Source organism: Diaporthe citri, assembly GCF_014595645.1.
Source record: "Diaporthe citri strain NFHF-8-4 chromosome Unknown scaffold_11, whole genome shotgun sequence".
Taxonomy (NCBI): domain Eukaryota; kingdom Fungi; phylum Ascomycota; class Sordariomycetes; order Diaporthales; family Diaporthaceae; genus Diaporthe; species Diaporthe citri.
Window position 1 is genome coordinate 516,868 of NW_025064856.1, and position 13,550 is coordinate 530,417.

The 13,550-nt window shown below is 53.7% G+C and overlaps 5 protein-coding genes across 5 annotated transcripts; 2 read left to right on the plus strand and 3 right to left on the minus strand.

The window, feature by feature from the left end:
• Positions 1-2,616: 2,616 nt before the first annotated feature.
• INS49_003924 (uncharacterized protein) lies at positions 2,617-3,720 on the plus strand (the record flags this gene model as incomplete). Its single annotated transcript, XM_043164714.1, has 1 exon — positions 2,617-3,720. The coding sequence occupies one exon, from the start codon at positions 2,617-2,619 to the stop codon at positions 3,718-3,720; it is 1,104 nt and encodes a 367-aa protein (XP_043018364.1).
• Positions 3,721-4,157: 437 nt separating this feature from the next.
• INS49_003925 (uncharacterized protein) lies at positions 4,158-4,835 on the plus strand (the record flags this gene model as incomplete). The annotated part of the gene is made up of 2 exons (XM_043164715.1): positions 4,158-4,582; positions 4,655-4,835. 2 exons carry the CDS (start codon positions 4,158-4,160, stop codon positions 4,833-4,835), a joined length of 606 nt encoding a protein of 201 aa, XP_043018365.1.
• A 120-nt stretch (positions 4,836-4,955) lies between these two features.
• INS49_003926 (uncharacterized protein) lies at positions 4,956-5,609 on the minus strand (the record flags this gene model as incomplete). The annotated part of the gene is made up of 2 exons (XM_043164716.1): positions 4,956-5,525; positions 5,598-5,609. 2 exons carry the CDS (start codon positions 5,607-5,609, stop codon positions 4,956-4,958), a joined length of 582 nt encoding a protein of 193 aa, XP_043018366.1.
• Positions 5,610-9,855: 4,246 nt separating this feature from the next.
• Positions 9,856-11,231, minus strand: INS49_003927 (uncharacterized protein; the record flags this gene model as incomplete). Its single annotated transcript, XM_043164717.1, has 3 exons — positions 9,856-10,646; positions 10,699-10,884; positions 11,072-11,231. 3 exons carry the CDS (start codon positions 11,229-11,231, stop codon positions 9,856-9,858), a joined length of 1,137 nt encoding a protein of 378 aa, XP_043018367.1.
• Positions 11,232-12,033: 802 nt separating this feature from the next.
• Positions 12,034-12,777, minus strand: INS49_003928 (uncharacterized protein; the record flags this gene model as incomplete). Its single annotated transcript, XM_043164718.1, has 1 exon — positions 12,034-12,777. The coding sequence occupies one exon, from the start codon at positions 12,775-12,777 to the stop codon at positions 12,034-12,036; it is 744 nt and encodes a 247-aa protein (XP_043018368.1).
• Positions 12,778-13,550: the final 773 nt, after the last annotated feature.

Consider the following 13,550-nt stretch of genomic DNA (forward strand, 5'->3'; position numbering starts at 1 on the left):
GTGTAGGACGGGGCGCTGAAGACATACTGTGCAAACGGCAACAGTGCGCCGTCTGGTGGTGACTATGCCTGGGCGACCCGGATGGCGCAGTTCTCTCTGAGCACCGAGACGACTGCCGCCGCAATCAACATCTCGCCCATGACTAGGGCGGGAGAGCGGCTGTGCGTCGCGGGCAGCTGGCAGGATTGCCTCTTTGACGTGGCTCTCAGGGAGGGCGTCACGGCCGACCTTGAGGCCTGGCTGGGTCAACTCGCCGTGAATCGACATAGCTGCCTCGACGCTGCTATGAAAGTTTTGGCCACAGGGCAGAGGAATTCTCGGTATTCAACTGCAGCGGCTCAAGACTAGCTACAGCGGGAAACGGCTTTCAGTCTGCTTGGCTCAGCTCGTTTCAGGACCCTTGCTAGTGAGCTGCCACTGTCAACGTCGCAATGGCATGCGAGCTAGTTTGAGGCACATATTGTTCGCCCTAAGAACAACACCATTGAACTAAATTTGTTCTAGCCTGTACCAATATGTCAGTTCTTAGCGAAGCTATAGATTTGACCAGAACGTTTGCGTTTTATAGCATTTCGTACTAAGCCTAATGTGGGTTCATTCAGTGTGTCAAAGTTAAGCTTGTAAGTCAGTTGGGACAAGACAACGGGACAAGACAACGGGACAAGACAACGGGACAAGACAACGGGACAAGACAACGAGACAAGACCAGTCTTTGAAGGATAGGATAGCGAAGGTAAACTAACTCTATGTTTCATTTGGGCTCACGTGGTCGATCTGTCATCCGCGCAGGTTACCTCACATGGCTGCAGGGGCATGGTTGGAGTCCGAAAGTCCGATGTTGATCAACGACTCGCGCAGGTGTACGGACTATGTGCACCGTCTGTCTTCAGGCGCCGAGTTGTGAGTCTGCCATGGCATTGACGAGACCGTTCGCAGGTTGCAAGAACACTCTGCCGGTATCAGGATGTCACTGCCACGGAGCAAAGCATTGAGACGGTTCTTCCGAATCATGGTCGACCAGCTGTGACGGCCGCAAGTCCAAGTTCAACCAAAATGCTGCAGCCGATTTTGCATCATGACAGGGCATGGTGTGAGAACAAGCATGACTAGCAGCACATCACCATCCCCGCGGTCAGGTGCTTCAACGTCTGCAACGGCGGCAATCAACAGCGCGTTGCTGACTTGGTAGCTTTCTGCTGCTGCTTCTGTTCAGCGACTCGGAGAGGCGGATTGAAACTTTGTGAAGCTTGTCTTTGCCTCGCCTCGAGGCCCCGTGGATTCTGAAACCAAGGGGAGCGACAATGTGGACCCCATGAGTGGAACTTCCCCCAGATCATGTCAAGCCCGCCGAAACTCGGCAAGCTCGTCAAACTAGGCTAATGTAAGGTTCGGGTTGGCGATAGCAGCCGCAGTAAGGCCGCCCTCAGCTGCGGCTATGCGCGGTACGGCACCACATGCATGCCATGCGGGACTAAAACCTGCGCAGATGAGCTTCCCAAAGGATCGGTTCAGGCGACTTGGGATGATGCACGGCAGCTGTAGGGCTTTGTGCTTGGCCCGAAAATGCCCTGCGCCCGGGTGCTCAGACCCTTTTGTTGCAGCGAAGTCGAAGAGCCGCCCGCGCGCTTCACCCAATCCGCATGAACGTCAATTTTTCAGACCAGGCCAGAAATAGACACTCGAGGACTTGGCCCTCGCCAATCCAGGCTACTGGACCCGGCCGGGTCATTTGCGGATCAGGGATCGCCGTGGAAGCCCGCGCCAACCCCTGAAATCATCATTGCCCGGGCCACGAGTCAGTCGTGATATTTACGTGCGGCGTAACTCTCTGTATAATGTCTCGGAGTCCTTGATGGGCGACCGGTCCACTCATCCAGGGCATGGGTTTCGCTGCGCCCCTGCTTGGCCTCCATGGGTAATCGAGAGCAGAAGCCGTTTCTCTTACTCTGTTGCCAGCCTCTTTTTGCTTTCCCGAATTGTTCGCGAGTCGAAATCATCACCACTCGACCCGAGAGAACGTTCTGCCCACGATATAATTGATGGCACGAATCTCATGACCCGCGACCCCTGACTTACGACGCCTGCGGACGAAGACCCCACCATCCACTTTGGTGGAGGGTCAACCACTTTCTTTGACATTGTCCAGTCCGGCAGGGTCGGGCGCTCATCTGGCGTGACCGCCGCTACTGCTCATTCTTTACATCGACACCACTCGAGCCCGTGGTACCCGTACCCATCACGATGGACCCGAGGGCGGGCTTCGACGGGCTTGTCGCCGCTGTCACCTTCTCCGGCAGCCTCATATCATTCATAGCCACGACGTGCGTCCTGGCCTCGTACGCATATTATCGCCACGAGCAACGTTCTTTTCGCCATGCTCTGGTCTTCAACCTGGCGCTGGCTGGTACGTGCACTTGACTCCATGATTAGAGGCCTGCCATTATTCATACATGCCGTCTTCTTCGGTTGGCTCAGTTGATTTAATGGGGATGAAAGCTGACAAGATGGACAGAATTTGTAAATACACTGAACAACACAGTATCAGGTATAATATATCTACGCGACCATGCGCTATATCCCAGCACGGCGTGTACCGTAAATGGCTTCGTCGGCCAAATGTCCGTGCAAGCCTCGGACTTCTCCATCCTCGTCATCGCCCTCGTCACCCTCCTCACCATCACGCGGACGACATACATGCCCAACGCCTCGACGTGGCGGAAAGTGGCCATCTGCGTCTCGGTGTGGGTGGTGCCCTTCGTCACGGCGACGATCGCGACGTCCATGGGCAAGATGGGCCCCGTGAGCGGCAACTGGTGCTGGATTGTCAGCTCCCAGACGGGGCTGCGGTACGCGCTGACGCACGGGTGGAGGATCGCCATCATCTTCTTCACGGCGGGCATCTACATCTTTGTGTGGTGGTACATGAACCGCCACTTCCGGTCCATGGTCAGCACGACCCTCACCGACCTCAGCGGCGCGACGGAGCGCTCGCGGCGCCGGCGCAAGGGCTTCAACAGGATGGGCGACGGCGACGCCCGGGAAGAGGACGAGCACCAGGACACGGAATTATCCACCGTCAGCAAGTCGAGGATATCCAGGGTGCTGGAGGACCAGTGGGAGATGTCGGCCCCCGAGGCGGCGTACGTGAGGACCAACGAGGACGACGGACAGGAGGAGGAGCTCACACCGGGGGGCCGAAAGAGGTCACGGCGGAGCAGGGCCAGCTCGATATGCTCCGTGTCGGACTCGGACGAGGACTACAACGACATCCACGACCGCATCATCGAGGAGGAGACGGCGGCGGGCCGGGGACAGCAGCAGCAGCCGCCGACGATGAAGACGACTGCCAACCGCAAGGCGCCGCCGCCAGCCCTAAACGGCGGCAAGTTCGACGCGACGGCGACGACGGACAGCGAGTTCCCGCAGCGGCGGCAGACGCGGCAGATGGAGCGCGAGATCAAGCGCATGCTGCTGCTCAACGCGTACCCGATCATGTACGTGATACTGTGGATCCCGGGGCTGGTCAACCGGTTCATGGAGGCGACGGGCAACACGTCCCAGAGCAGGGTGCTGGCGGCGCTGCAGTCGAGCAGCCAGTTCGTCGGCCTGGCGAACGCGTTGACGTACGGGTTTAATACGGCGCTCAGGAAGAAGATCAAGGTCTGGTGGCGGAGGAAAGGGAGGAAGGGGAGGTCTGACCGGAGGCGGACCAGGGCCTGAGTGCTGCTGCTGCTGTCCGGGTGCGGCTAATGACTGACGATGAGCGTTGATAATGTCTTCTATTCGAGTGATACCATATCCTACCCACCTCTGTTTCTCTGCGCCTTGGCCGTGCTGTCCATGATACACTGGATCCCACCGGTCTGCTTTCTCATCAATTTCGATCTGGGGTCTTTTCATCTATCTGCATAGCGACTGAAATTTCATATGTCGTTGTGGTTTACTAAGGGCATTGCAACAACATCGGTCGTTCAATGATTGGAAATGCTGGAGGTGAAGGGAGTGAGGGAGTGGGTCGGTCTTCTCTGGATGCAAAAGCGACGGGTTAAACCCTAACCTTCAACTCGACTACATGTCGCCAGGTCCTGCAAACGTCATCGTCCTCCCTTCCAAAGTCAACCACAAGCAACCACCTCACCAGCAGTCAACGTATCAAGATGCCAGGCTCTTCTCTCTGGCTGACGCCACCACCCACTCACCCCCTGCAGGCGGTCATCACCAAGCTCATCGAGACGACCCTCCCAGCCCACTTCCCGGACGAGTCCCCGCGCCCGCCGGTCTTCGCCCCACACCTGACCCTCACGTCGGGCATCGACCCCAGCATCTACGGCGACCAGCCCCAGAAGTGGCTTGACAGCATCCCGTTTCCTACGGCGTCGAATGTAGCGATTCGCTTTGAGCGTGTCAAGACGCAAGACTTCTACTACCGGAGATGCTACCTCAAGTGCGGATTTGACGGCGCCAAGGACGTCGCGGCTATCGCCAGGGCGCGTGGTGTCGAGGGGGAAGACGAGGTTGGGCCGAAGACGAAGGCGTGGCTTTCTGAGTGGAAGGAGGCTTTTGGGCCTCATGTTAGTCTGATGTAGTGAGTTGTGCCATCCCCACTCGGGTTGCAGGCCCTGTATTGCTCGACGTTAGTTGACAACACCGGCAGTGGTGATGTGGCCATTGACGAGGCAAAGCTGAAAGCAATCAAAGATGCCGTCAAGGAGTCTGGTGTCAAGCTAGGGGAAACGTCTCACGAGATGGGAGGTTGGCAAGGCGGCATAGTGTGGCTTGTGCCAACGGAGAGAGGCATTGAAAATTGGAAGCCAATCGCGACTAGGACTTTGTGAAAACTCATCAACCAACGACATGGTCCACTAGTCTTGAACACAGTTTTATCCCTATCTTGTCTCTGTCAAGGTCACGAGAAGTAGATTACATGAGAATCGGTGTATGAGTGAGTCGATGTTTCAAACTTCAGACCGTCCAACTGCTTTTGCATTTCTCATCAGGTGTACAATCTCTGAGTCACTCAGATCGCTCAGATCCTTGTTTCCAACGTCACTCTGCACCTCCGCCCTGAATGCAATATCGAATAACGGAAATGAAGACGTCTTGAGAGGCATCCTCGAGGTTATCCAAGCCCACACCACGACTCCTCCGACAAATAACAACGAGACAATTTGGAGCGTCAGGAAGAGGGCGAACATCGCAGGCTGAACCCTGAATTTTGAATACGGCTCGACGATTGAGGCTTCCGTTGAAAACTCCGGTGGCAGGTTCGGAACTGTTGTGTTCGCGTGTGTCTCCTTGTTACCCCAATTGTTTACGTTGAAAAGCCAGAAGGGGAAAACCAGGATGCTTTGGAAGTTTTGGAACTGTATGCCCCAGGTAGCAGGATCTTGAAGCTGCTTTTGAGCGCTCCAAAAGCTTTGGGCTATCGAGGATGTAGGTGGCAAGTCCGCTGCCGTGTAATTGAGTAGCCATCTTAATGAGTCTCTGTACGCTGCTAGATCCAGGTCTAGGACTGGTGTCGGTTGCTTATGTAACGGTCAGTAATTTCCAATACACCCTAACTGCGTGGTCATGAAGAGATGCAAGAGTTTACATACAGTACTGTCCATGACGCTGATTATACTGTGGTTTGATCGGGCTGTGACAATGGACGATTGAAGAGTGTGAAATGACACTTTGGTGGTTATATTGGGTGCGGCGTGTCGTCCGTCACACGTTCCGTTGTCGATGCCACTTTGGCAAACAAACACTCCTATGTATCCCTCATCAGTCGAGGCTCACCGCACTTGTCTGACTAAACACACCTGCTCGGATTGCCCCCGGATCGTATGGTGTTTGTGCCAAGCAAAGCCGAATGCCAATCGATATTCCGGTTTCTCCAAAGGTATCGCAATCCGAATCATTGAAGCTATCCATGGCGGGACCAGTAAAGTCGACTTGAATCGAGGGCACTTTCTTTACCATGACCATTGAGTGGTCGTCATAGCCTTGTGGGACCCAAGGAATCACCATTTCCAGACCACCTGATAGGATATATGATGCGCACAAGTTGCTGGAGCAGCCATGTGTCTCCGCAACCACAGACACCAAGGGGTTCACCACAAGTGTATATGCGGCTGCGAAGCAGGTATAAGGTAGGGTTTCATATTGGTATGTGGGTGCAAAGGTGTGGAGGTGGTCTCTGAATGGCTGCAGGAGTGATCCGTTGAACGGACCAACCCCTGCCGTTACCGTATAGTTATGCGCTGTGTCGTAGACAGTTACAAGAGAAGTATTGACTTGTTCAGATACATCAGCACACCATCATGCTCATGGAATGTGGATGAGCCTACAGAACAATGCCAATCCTGAAACCCAGACGAGAGCAAATAGAATCACCCTAGATAGCCGAATTAGAAACGCAAGATTATGGGAAGTTACATGAGTGAACTTACCTTGATAGTGCCCAAGCCTTTGCGGAAATTTTCGGGGCGGACGATTTGATGAGGCCAAGGGTCCCAAGAGCTCCGGTAGTGGGCGACAATGCCAGAATGTTGAGATAGGAAATTCCATTTGGTGGGTGTATTTGACTCCATTGGAGAAGAACAAAGACATTTTGCAGGGCCAGGCTTACCAAAGCAGACAAGATACCTTGGGACGTCCGGAGAATAGTGAGCGTCCTGCTGACATCTGTCTTGAGTAAATCACTGAGCGGACTGCCTCGATTGGATCTTTCCTCCGCCTTATAAGTTGCTTGTACATAGGTTATGACAGTTGCCAAGAGACAAATCGCCAGAAAGAATAACAGTATAGGAGTCAATGTCTGCTTGAATCTGTCGAGCATCGTTCTGAGTCGCCACGGGCCTTGTGCAGGTAGTTTGATTTTCTCGTGCTTCTCTGCGAGGCATTCGGCACACATTGGTTGATTTGTTTTGAGGGTAGTATCCTCATCGTGATAGGCGTTTTCATCTGTTGTAAAATTGATCAATCACATAGGATTCTGGCTTGATGAGCCCATAACTAGTGGGATCGGAGGGGGGTGTCTGGCTTCCAAACATTCTCACCTGGACCCGGGCTATTCGCAGTGTCAACAGAACCTGTGGTAAGGGTTGAAATATGGCCTCCATCAGAGGGTGTGGCATTTGTCAGGCAAAACGTCCTTGCCTGACATATACCATCTTCTTTTGCCATAAAATGTGGTCGATGGCTTGGCTCTCGCGAATAGGCAGTATGTTCAGCCATTTTTCTGCTTCTTGCTTTTTGTTTCTGTCAGAGAGAGGTGAATAAAAACAACTGATCAAACAAGCTCTTTTTCGAATGAGAGATTGAAAAAATAAATATGGGGGAGTCCGAAGCAAGATATCTACAAGTGCAACTTTGAGAGTCATTCCGCCGGCTGGCTTCATCAGGCTTCTTGAGGCTGAAGCAAAGGTACCTAGAGCCTGCCATCTGCACCGGTGTAGAAGCTGAGATGATTTTACCGCTTGAGGGCAAAATGGCAAACCAGGTGACTTGAACAGATCAATCAGAAGGCGACGAAAACCGCTGTAACACATTGGCGGTGGCTTTTCAAAGTAACCAGGAAGAATTGAGTAGCACGACAGTTGGAGCGGCCGATGGTTGGAGCGGCCGATGGTTGGAGAGGCCGATGGTTGGAGCGGCCGCCGCAACTTGGCAATGGAACTTCAGCTGCGGATATTCGTACGATATACAATTTGACCCAGACCACACTGTAAGCTATAGCATGCCCGGCGCACATTTGAGCGCGAACTAGTGATATCACAGCTCTGCTTCACAGCAGCATGAGCTGAAGAAGGGCAAAAGTGCAAGAGTTAATTATGGATGGGGCGCAATCATATGAAAGACTGTGAGTGTGTGCAGTGTGAAGGCCGGGCCCAAGAGCCGAGGCAGACTTTGCGTAGGCATCGCTCAGCTCTCAGATCTTTCTGAGTTGGAATAAATTCAGCTGGATCTGCTTTGATCTCCCGTTTCCGAATTTCACAACCTTTACGTCTTCTCCCTTTCCAGCAACTGGATAAAATTTGAAAACCTTCACTTACGCCAGAGCTATCGATCTGAGGAAAATGAAAATCGTTGGCATATCCCTTATGGACGTTACAATCTGGGTAACCTTCACTGCCCTGTTCCAAGGTATGAGAGTTCAATGAGCTTTTCCCAACAGCCCCCGACACCAGGCGAGCCACCCTTGTGGTGCCTAAACTTCGTTGGGTTGATTCTTTCCATCTCGAGCGCTTTAAGTGCCTTGGATTGACATCTAGATTAACTGTATTTAGGTTGTCAAGCCCAGTGGAACTCCTCGATCAACTTTGATCAGTGCTGGGTAGACTCTGATTACCCTACGTTCTATGGCTGGGCAAGGCCCGATGAGGGTCTTGATTTCCCAGGTGCAGATCCTGGCTCTCCGGTGATACCTCGGATGAATGCAACCGTGGTCACCATTGTCAATACGATTCTCAACATCACGAAAGTTACTACCAGTCTGCCTCCAGGGTGGACACCACCCCCCACCAACGCTGCAGGCACTCGGACGCGCTTGATCCCAATTGCGAACTCCACCGTCACTTTGTTGGTTTCCATTTTCCTACTATATCCTGTCTGGAGTCCTTCTAATGCGTATTCTAGGGCTTTCCCAACTGTTTTCATACAATGGCCGACAGAATATACATATTGCGCAACTCCGTCATCCAATATCCCCGCCGGATACTGCAAGACTGTTCCTATCACGACCCCACTAAACAGCCCACCTCAACCCACAAAACCTCTGAACTTGCACGGTTACAACTACGTGGATCCTGAACAACTTTCAGATCCAAAGGGCCTTCTTGCTATGCCTGTAATGTGTAACGGCATGCGTGCCGTGCAACCGGCTTGCTCTCTGTTGCTGGGTCCTATTCATCCTGCGTTCAAGTGCCAGAGCCTAGGCGGTGGTTTTCCAAATTGGGCCGGAATCGAATCGCCGTGGATGAACATAGCGATGACAACAAGCTACGTTAACACAGATCCGACGTCAACTTCCGAATCGTAGCAAGAGTCTGGAAAGGATGTCCGTAGGTGAGGTGGGTGCATGGTTGGCCAAGGTTCCATGAGGCGACGGAGAGTTAGTATAGCAGTCAAGCACATGTTTCAGTTTTAGTTTCCTTTTTTGCCTGCTAGCTGACGCCACGTTTATAAATGTACCAATTGGTAGAGACAGCTGTCCTGTGAAAGGCAGAGGCGACGGCATGGAACCATTTGAACTTATTCTTGCTTTTCATTTCTGGCTTTGTTCTCCCCACTTTCTCTCTAGCTTTCTCTCCTCCATCATTTGAAGCAACGAACATGAGCTAGTTGTGCGAAATCCCGTAGGAGTGTAGTTGCTCATCAGTGTCATTATGTTCTGGCAATGTTCACAACATATAGTGTGAAAACCGGTCTCCCAGCTCCGTTGCCGACAACAGCATGAGAAGGTGACAATGTGATGGCCCTCAGAAGTTTCTTCGGTATGGAAAACTTAAGCCAAGTATGAGGCACCATAAAGATTGTGATTAAGTTGATGACATTGACACATAGGAAAACTACCATGCCAGTAATCGAGTTATACTGGATAGAATAAATACCAACGACTGTCATTCCGACTATTGCGTTTTATGCCCATAACAGACCTGGAAATTTGCTGCCAAATTTGTTGTGCGAAAGTTGTCTGGCTAACAGCCAAAGTGATTTCATTTACCAGGTTGTTACCTATATCATACCCCATCATACACCCAATTATTGCCCGTGAGGTTTGCGGAGGTGGTGGAGAACAAAAGCATACACACGAATATTGTGGGAACAAAATAACTCGATCAGACTACTTTCAGTCAAACAAGATGTTATTCACAACAACTTCAAAACTCCAGATAACCACCTTTCAATTACCTCGGCCCCTTCGCCTTTCTTGCTCCTGAAGAAGACCTCATCAATAATCATCTCCTCGTGCGAGTGCTTCGGCGTGACAACGAAGGTAAACCTGTCAGTCCCTTTCTGCTCGTCGCGATTGACCCTCTCCACATCGGCCTCCGAAAACCCATTCTTGACCGTGGCGGCAAAAGTTCGAATCCCATCAATGAGGACCTCGCCGCCTCCTCCCCATATCATCATCTTGTCTACCACGCTGCGAGCGATGTCCGCCCACCACTCAACCGGAGCAGTGGCGGGCTGCGAGTAATCATCGTGTTCGCCTCCCGGTGGTATATACGCATTGGACGCCCGCCTCAGCGCTCTTGGCGTGAGGTAGTCGGATTCAGCGTTACTAGAGACGGACGGCTCGGTGAGTTGAAATGATATCCACGGCGAGATCAGGAGGGCGGCGTGCAAGGGCCGCGAAAGCGTCACCGCCGGAACTTGAGGGTGTGGGCGGGCGATATGCTCAAGCAACGCGGCAGCCAGGTTCCCGCCAGCCGAGTCCCCACCGAGAAGTATCGACGCCGGATCGCGGTGCTCGTCAACCAGGAGGTAATTTAGCGCCAACGCGGCCTGCTTGAGCTGTGTTGGGTATGTGGCGCCCGGGGAAAGCGTGTAGGTCAGGGAGAAAATCGCGAAGTCCTGGCCGCGCTTCGCCATGTCGCGTTGCAGTGTGAACTGATATCTCAGATGTCCCATCGTTGCTGCGCCGTAGAATCCACCGCCTGATATCCAATCAGCACAATTACCGCAAGAGACCAAGCGTGAGAATCGTACCATGGAAGTACAGCATGACATGGTTGGCCTGTTCAGGCCCAATCCAGTGTCCCTGTGCACCTGCGCCCAAGCTTACGCTCTTGACCTTCTGATGCTTCCATTTGGCCACCCTTTCGTACACTTTATCCGTCGTCGGAACAAGAGCTTGTGCCTGCTGCGTGCTCAATCCGCCAAGGAGCTCTCTCACTGCAGCATTTGTAATTAGCGCGCCAAATCTGACAATGAACGTCCCCTACCATATGGATATCACGGAGAGGATTGGTGCTTGGCTAAAACCTGCCTCAACCCGGTGCCATGATACTTGTGGTGTAACATGAAAGCCTGAAGAGAGCGGTCTTCGAATGAATAAAGGTGTCCTTCAGATGATGCTTACTTGCTGCATACATAACATCGCGCTTATAGCTCGGGGCGCCTTGTCCCTTTGACCTCTTGTCGGACGAGGAGGTAACCGCACGCTTCAAGAACGCGGCCTCGACTTTGAGGAGCTCTATTGGTATTGCCGCCTTGCTGGCGGAATCCTTCGGGTCGGCCATGATCTCGTCGCCTTCTCGAGCTCACCATTGGCCTGAGGCGGCAAGTGAGGAACAGTCAAGCCCGATTCGAAGCGCGGGTGGTTGCGTGCGGGCCATCGAATCGATGTATATCAAAAGCTTCCGCATGTGAACCGAGGCTGGTGCTGTACACTAGGTACATGGATCATCCGGGTTGGGCAGAGAAGGCAACGCCGTGAGCCAATCGCATGGGCGTTACCCTCTTGTTTCAGACTACACTTTTTGGGATGACGCCAGCTTTGAGACTGCAGTAGCATCGTCTTGAGGTCACCAACTGAAATACTCCGTTGCCTTGTGCTTCTTTCCGCGTACAGCTCAGGACCTTTACGCGGCCACTAAGAACATTTGATGCTGACCTGACAGCCTGAGCGACGGAGCAGTACCGGAACTTTAGTTGCGCCCCCAGATTGACAACGGCCAGAAGTGGAGATCATACCAGTGCCCGTTGATGGCGGTGAGTTATCAATTATCGGTGCATTATATAACGTTACCAGAGCTTGCACACACAAGCTTGACCCATCAGCTGTGAACTAGGCCACAGGTGAAAGTCAGTCTCGTGCTTGCACACAAGCCACATTGACCCTTTTAACCCCCTTGCTCCCAATCCCACATCCGACGCCCAAGGGACGGACAATCCTCCATAGTCCTCGAAATCCGTAACCTTTTGCGCCTCCCTTTCCATACAAGTCCCATGATAGTCACCATGGCCGTCCAAACCCATCCACCACACCGGTAACATTAATAATCGCCAACTCAACGACGTGTGCACACCCGGCCATGCCCCCTAGAAATATCTCATGACCATCGCACCAGCTAGCGAGCCAGCTGGGCACTCAGCCGCACAATTGCACGACCCATCAGGGCCGATTGTACCCATCCCAGTCACAGGCTGCGCCATCGCACCCGCCGGTGACGGCGTTGCGAGGGGAAGCGTAATGGGCGCGAGGTCACCGGAAGGCGCCGCGGTCAATGTCGGCGCAGGCGGCAGCTGTGATGCGGCACCGGGGTCCGCGCCGCTGAAGGCCGCAATGGCGCGGTCGAAGATGCCAGCCAGCTCGTTCAGCGCGGGGACGACGTTGGGCGTGTCGGGTGCGACCTTGCTGGCGAGCGCGACGGCCAGGTCGTTGCTCGCGTCCCGCTGCTGCTGCAGGCCCGCGGCCACGATCCCCGAGGAGCCGGCCTGGTCCAGGAGGGGCTTCTGCGCGATGAGGTCGTTGATGGTGAGGTTTGTGTTCTGGCGCAGCGCCTGGGTCGTCGTGGCCAGGTTGAGCGAGTCCTCGAGGCTGAGCGGCTCGGACTGCCGGATCTGGGCGCTCGCGTTCTGGAGGAGCGGGACGGCCTGCTGGCCGAGCTGGAGGAGGGAGGCGCCGGTGCCCGTCGCGAGGCCCAGGACGGCTGTGTCGACTCTCTGGAGGCCGACGTTGATGGCGTCGAGCGAGGACTGGATCGAGGCGAGGTCTCGCTTGCGGGTTTCGGGCGAGGCAGCGTAGACCGCCCCCAAGTGGATGAGCAAGTGTGCCCAGTACATTGCGACCTGTTTATCGGTTGTTGGCCCAACCAGCGGGGATTTGATGTGGTTTAGGATCGCATGGAGCTTCTTTGGCTGGCTTTCGTGTTTATGACAGCGTCAAGGTAGGAGAAGATCCCTCAGGGACTATATCACCCGGTAGGACAAGCGCAGTCACACTGTGATATGTTCTCGAGAAGGGCTTTCCCTCAGGCCCCTGAGCTGGGACATCACATTGGGGGCTGACTGCCCCGGATCCGAGCTGTCTGAGCCGATTGGAGAGCCATGCGGGACAGATCGAGGCCAGATCCCCGAGCGTGGATTCTCGTTCATGCAAGATCCTCCTGCGACACTCGCCAAGGGTCTTGACACTGGCAGATGGCACCTGTCCGGATAAGCCTAGATCATCAGCTATGTGAGCCACGGTTGCAGGAAATTTTTAAAACAAAAGAAATATCATGTTATGACTGTGGTTCATGGTATATGTAGCATTGTGGCTGCAGATCATTCGTTGATGGGACGGCCGTTTCAGATCCACCCCCCCTAGGCGTAGCCCGCGCTCTCCGCAGCATCATGCTTTGATCTCCCCCCGGAAGCCTAATTACGACGTTGACATTCTGCACCCGAAGGACTGACTTGAATTTAAAATCAAGCACGGAGCTAGGTGGCGTCTGACTGCAACCCAACACAGCGCTTTTGAACGTGACGAATCAAAGTTCAAAACCGTACAGGCTAAAACAGATTGGCCGCTATGTCACCTATGCGTCCGGGCGGTCTGGCAGTGCTCTCCTGGT